At 27.9% G+C, this 6931-nt stretch overlaps 1 protein-coding gene across 1 annotated transcript in view; it reads right to left on the bottom strand.

Moving 5' to 3' along the window:
- LOC105623215 overlaps positions 1-6816 on the bottom strand; it is a 14991-nt gene extending 8175 nt beyond the window's left edge. The window contains 8 exon segments of the mRNA XM_012204615.1: positions 374-494; positions 1767-1938; positions 2227-2359; positions 2361-2424; positions 2751-2936; positions 3442-3730; positions 4006-4150; positions 6659-6816. Of these exon segments, the coding sequence (XP_012060005.1) occupies positions 374-494; positions 1767-1938; positions 2227-2359; positions 2361-2424; positions 2751-2936; positions 3442-3730; positions 4006-4150; positions 6659-6816 (1268 nt within the window).
- Positions 6817-6931: the final 115 nt, after the last annotated feature.

Genomic DNA, 6931 nt, shown 5'->3' with positions numbered 1-6931 from the left:
AAAGTTAAGAAATATTTATTTTAAACGCGTTTTTCAACAAAAAACAAAAAATGCTAAAAAAAATTTAGTTTTAATAGATAAGATTACATCAGATAATGTTAGAACATTTTTTTAACAATTTCCCAATCCCAGCGTTCCATAACGGAAGGTTTCCATTTTTAGATTTAAATCAATATTTAGACCATTGTAGTCTTTGTTTTGCGACCAGTTAGTGGTAACCATAAATTTATAGTCGGCATTGGATTTCTAAAAATCAGTTTGAATTAATGTGTTTGAAGTTAGAATTAATATACGTTTGTAGAATTTGTATAAAATAATTTGTATAAAATAAGGAAAAATATTCTTGTACCCTGTTTTAGCAAAATCTGTTCACATTTGCACAAAGTAATTTACAATTTTGTAATCATTTGAACCTGGTTTGGGACACGTAAAATTAAATGATTTTGCAGCTTCTGGGAAAAATAGGTAACCTAAATCCTCTGTGTGGCTTACTCCTGTAAAATATTATTATATTTGTAAATTATTTTTAAAAATGCAGTTTCATCATTTTCAAATTTACATTTCTTTTAAATTCTTCAGTTCTCTAAATATTTTTATATGTTAATTTTTTTATAACATAAGATATTTTTATCATTACTTTTATGCACAATTATTATAATAATACAATTGAATATAATGATTGGGCTCACAATTTCAGAAATAATAGCATCGTTAATTGATAAAATGTATTTGTGCTTTTTGATGTAAGATATATTATGTGGTTGTAACTAGCGACAATATATCTGGAAGTCCTATGTCTAATACTGTTCTAAAAAGGGATGTTTCGCTCTCATAATTGAAATGATACAAATACGTCGATTTAAAATGACCAGAATACTTCTGCGATTGAATTACATCTCTTATGCCGCGTATGAAATATGTATCTCCTAAGAAATCTGAATAATTTATCAAAATTTTTTCTGCTATTTCTTCATTTCCAAAATAGTGATGTCGTATTTCCTCGAGTAATTCCTATTTCATAACTCGGATAATATATTTAATAATATTCCCTTTTTAAAATCATCATTTATTTTCTGTAGATCTTCGTCGCTTATATCTGAAACAATTTTAAAAATATGATTATATTGATCACTTTTGGGATATTGCATATCGAACAAATAATATTTCAGTATGAGTATTTTTGATAAGAAATAATTGACTTCATAAATTCATGAAAAATATCTATCTCAAAAATAATATATTTTTATATTAAAATAAAATTTTTATTTTAATATAAATATATGCCATTTAAGAGAGATATGTATAAAATATATATGTATAATATATTACTGTTAAATAAAAATAAATAATATACATATTTTGTATATTTTTATTTGATAAATTTAAATGTTGATGAACGTACACATAACCTACATATAAAGTAAAGTTAGATATAAGATAAAGTTATTTTAGAACAATGTAATTATTTAATATGTTAAAACATATATTTGTTTAAGGATTTAATGAATTATTTAATAATTATAATTCTTATACATGTACTTAAAAATTGCAGTAAACAAATTTATTTTTAATATTATAAACGTTAAAAGTATTATGGAAATCTTTTTATAAAATGTTGACAGCGTATTTGTTAAGTATCAAAATTGTATTATTCTTAACAAGTTACATTGTAGAAAAAAGTCATATAAAAAAGATAAAAGCAAAATAATTAAGAATATATTTATTAACAGTATGTGCACGCACGATAAAATTTACTTCTTTATTACCTCCGAAAAAGTTGCTACGTATAAAAAAAATTCCTTCATTACGATTAAATCCTAAAAGGAAGGGCATTTGAATTCCGCGGTTTACATATTCCTTTGGATGTTCAGGAAAAACTGGATTCGATGACTTGCTGTCCAGAGTGATCGTGAAGGGTAGAGTAAAACTCAATTTCTCCTGATGATTATAAATGAAAAATATGTTATTCATATGTTAAAATTTGTAAAAAAACTTTTTTAAAAGAAGAAAAAATATATACCAACTGCATAAAAAGATATCAAATATTACATTTTTCTTAAAATATGAATATGAAATATGTATAAATGAATAGTTGAATTTACCATGAAATTCGATTATTATGCTCTTGTCTCGTCCGGATGGATGTCAAAATGCGACTACATACACACATATATCCATCCGGAAGAGATGGCGTAATCTATTATAATAAAATATTGAGCTATTTACTGATTCAGTATTAATTGCCCATAATGAATTTTTAATAAGTGTTTTTGCGTCAACTGTTTTTAAAAATTCGTATGCGACTTTTGGATCTGATGTTTCTTTTCCGAGTTTTTTGGCAAGCATAAAACCTGTGTCCAACTTCATTAAAGGCCCAAGGATTTAAGATGACACCGCTTTGTGCGATTATTTTGTGGAATAAACCTACAAGGCATAATCGTAATAAAATTAGTTCATAGATTCGTTACCGTAAAAAAATCTTGCTTTCCTTTCTTTCTATTGTATAATACATAATCTCAGAATTTATTGATTTTTTTTGCATTATTGATTCTTTGATTGATTTTTGTTTGCATCAGTTTAAATGCTTTCTTTAAATTCGGATCTACAACATAGTATTTTAAATCTTAAACCGTAAGCAATTGACCAACTATAGTCGAATACGAGGAGAATAATTGATTGTGATTTATTCATTCCGTATGTCTTAAGACTTAAAAATCTGTTGTAGGGCTAAAGATATAGATAGACAATACCTTTAGCTAGCGGAGATAGGGCTAGAGCATGTACTGTGGTTGAACCAGCGCTTTCGCCAAAGATAATGATTTTTTCTGGATCTCCACCGAATGCTATTATATTTGTTTTAATCCATTTTAATGCCAAGATCACATCTTTCAGAGCTTGATTACTTGTTATCATTTCGTCATTAAGGTTCAGAAAACCTGAAAGCATTAATTTTTTTTCTTACAAGGCTGATATATTCAAGCAAAAAGTAAATCATTATAAAATAAACAAGAGAATAATATTTATCTTAGAGTTAATAAATGTTATAATTAATAATTATGTACAGTATTTTTTAAGACCATAATGTGAATACGCAACAAATCATCTATTATTAATAATTATCTATTTTCTATGAATATAATCTGTTACTTTTAGAAACATTTCAATTTTAGAAATATGCATATATTATAATAAATAAAAAATAATATTCCTTCTTATTTCTTAATTTTTGATAATAAATAAATTTATTTATTTATTAACTATTTTTATTTTCTGTATTAGTATTTGATTATAAATTAATAACATAATTATATATCAATGAGTTATTTAAAATAAAAAATAAATAAAAATCTAAATGTACATTTACATTTTCTGAAGAAATGTGAAAAAACACAAATGATATATATATATAAAAAATATATATCAAAGTAATAAATAACATACCTAAAGAGCTTAATCTAAAATTTATGGTAACTAATACTATGTCTGTCTGCATAAAATGATCGGGACCATATCAATCTGGATTACCGGAACCTACAAAATAGCCACCACCGTGTATCCATACCATTACCATGCATTTTTCCGAGGATTTGATTTTTGTAGTATACACATTTAAATAAAGGCAATCTTCATCGCCCACAATTTCCTGTATTACAGGGTTTATTTGAACAGCTATATTTCCATATTTCGAGGCATCTCTTTCACCATGCCATAGTTCCACTGGTACTGGATCCTAAATATATAAATATATAAATTATATTTAACACAATATCTATTTTTGAAAGAAATAGTTTTAAAAGATATATATTTTTTAAATCTTATAAAATTAATTCTACCATATCTAATTAATTCGTGAACATTTGAAGAAAATTGAGATTCTTCTTTTTTCATTTCTTTTTAATTCTTATTCTAAGGAAAATCCTTATTCTAAGGAAAAGGTTAAAGTTTACTTTTTCATTGTTGTTAAACTTAATTATATTGTGCCCTGATAACAAAGTATATAATTACCTTAAATCTGAGTTCGCCGACCAGAGGTTTGGCATATGGTATTCCGCGAAAAGCAAGGTATCTAACATTATTACAACCATGTACAACGACGCCCTTCAATTTTCCTTCAGCCACTTGTATTCTTGTTTCATTCATCATGTATACGCTGAAAGAATAAGAATGAAAGTAACATTAAAAAAACTTATTTGTTTTTAATATTTACAACTATATATTTGTTTCTAAAATCCATATTGCCATTGTTGCTATAAGTACTACATATATTAAAAATTTTTAGAGATGACTTGATACAGGTATAAATAATAAAGAGCATACAATCACAGGGCAAGATGTATTTAGCGAAAGTCGTATATTTAAATTTTTCAAGGTAACAAGATAATCAAGTCTTGACCATCATCCGTACAATACAAATATTATAAAACAGGTCTATTCAATTTGAGCTTCGAAACCAAAAAGCAAAGTTATTGACGTAAAAAAATCAATATGAGTAAGATTTTGGAGATTGTAAGTTGATACGCGTCTGAGAGACGCGTATCCTTATCAACACTTTACAGTCCATGAAATTTTATTCATATTATATCTTTTTGCATCGATGCGTTTTGACTCCGGTGCTCAAATACAAATTAGACAGGCCTGTTAGAAAGATATTACATGATAAAAAATTTTTGTTTCAGTTTATATAAATTTTTGTTTCAGTTTATATAAATTCGCTATTCCAGATGTGACGGTGACATAATATTACAATCGAGCTTATTCGATTTTGAAAAGAACTTTTCCGCGATATAAATTCCTCATTAAGTGGATATTTTTCTAAATCGTATGATAAATATGGGATTTTCAGATTCTAATAAAAAAATTTTTTTATATTTGTATTCCTTTTTGATCTATTGTAGTGAATTTTAATTATAAGGTTTAGTTTAGATTTATTATAGATATAACTTACCCGTTTTTTAAAATAGTGATCTGAAAAGTAGAAGTTTCAACCTGTAAAATGCTTTTTTAAACATCTTGATACGATGATTTTAGACGAAGTTATTTTATCTTGAAGTTTGCATGCAGCTACTGAATAAAATTTGTGTCTCTTAAAATCAGTGTCAAAAAGAACCAAATTCAAATTTCATATATCTCCGGGAAGAATGGTCGCGAAGTGACCATATGCGAAAAAACATTTTAAAGCCAATTTCTTTAATTAAATAAAGTTTCTCTTTAAACATTTTTTCTTTAAAATGATTTTATCATTATGCTACAATTTTTTTCACTGACAAGTAAACCTACGGAGATTTCATTCATCGTTTTTAATGAAACTTTGCATATTTTTAGAAATTTGAAAAATATTTGACATGTATTTTTTTTTATCGGCCACTCTGAATCCACTCTGAAGAATGAAAAAACTATCCCTTAAAGATAAGGGATAAATTTAATATTAAGTGAAATAAGTTGAAAATATTAAAAAGTAAAATGTATTATATGTATTATAGGTTTTTGGAATTGCTGAAATTAAATCTTACGTCAAAAGTATGAAATTCAAAATGACTGACCCAATATAGCGTCCAAATCAAAATTTTTATTATTTTTTATCAAAATGAGTAAATTTTAAAAATTCTTGTCATCACAGAATTCAAATTTCTGATTTTTGGGTCGACGATTTTAAATATGGTGTTAAAGATATAAAATTCAAAATGGCGAACTCAATGACAGCTATGTACATTAAAATTTATAACTTTTGTAAAAATTACAAGGTTCTTATCCTTCAGGGTGTGTTTTCAGTGAGTCATTGCCTCTCACCTTTTGAGATTCCTTTTTACAGAGAGAGGCCATTTTGAGACTGCCATTTATTTCAAAATGATATTTCCGTCTCGTTTTTGAATAATTTTTTGCAAACGCTCACGCATATCGATGCAAGATCTAATTACGGCTTGAGGTATTTCCCATATTCGATGCAATGCTGCTTCTAGTTCTTGGAGATTCGTTAGCGATTCCAAATTGTACCCTTTTTCCCATCATGTCCCGTACATGTTCGATGGAATTTAATTCCGCGCTCATCGGTGAATGTGATAGCACCTCGATGTTGTTTTCTTCGAGAAAGTTAAGGACTATCCTAGCCGCATATGGTCGAGCATTGTCCTACATTAAAATGAAATTGCGTCCTATTCGATGACACATCAGAATGACGTGAAGACGCAAAATTTCTTCCACTTAGCGTATAGTCATTCCACGAGATGGTATGATGATGACGTTCGTGCATCTATGTATTGATATTCTACCCCATATCATAATGGAACCGCTATCAAATATTCGGACAAGCTCGATATAGTTTTGTTTTAACAATGCCTATGATGACGCCAAATACGAATTTTTACATCACAACTAAAGAAGTAAAACCGTGATTTATCAGTGAATACGTTGTTCTACTGTTTCACAGTCCAATTTTGATGAAGCGAGCATGTTCTAAACAAGCATGTTGAGCCATAGGTAACATTGGTTTTCGAGCACGAATCGCGATCTCAAGCCTCTTTTGAACGCCTGATCGTTTGAACGTTGATTCGTCGGTGCGGAAGAATTTTACTTACAATTTGTAGTGCAATTATTGTTGGATTCCGCATTGCCACATTGACGATGTTGCGATCTTCACGAGTTGATGTTACTCATCTTCAACCTTGTTCGCTTCTTCAAAATCTTCCTGTTGGTAACGAGCGTAAACTCGACTCTTCGAAGACCGATTAACATCCACTCTTCTTGCAATATGACTCCGCTTAATCCTTTTTTCAGAAGAGCAATAATTTGTGCACACTGAATTTCATTCAACGGAGACATTGTTACGACTCTGTTTTTTTGAATGATAACTTCAGTTAATTTGAATTAAAATAAATTTAAACTGATGTAAACATTGTACCACAAGTACGATTTGAACGGCACTTGTGGTACAGTG

This window comes from Atta cephalotes (genome assembly GCF_000143395.1).
Source record: "Atta cephalotes unplaced genomic scaffold scaffold00054, whole genome shotgun sequence".
NCBI classification, from domain to species: domain Eukaryota; kingdom Metazoa; phylum Arthropoda; class Insecta; order Hymenoptera; family Formicidae; genus Atta; species Atta cephalotes.
Note: the sequence above shows the minus strand (reverse complement) of the source record. Positions and strands in the feature narration are given on the sequence as shown.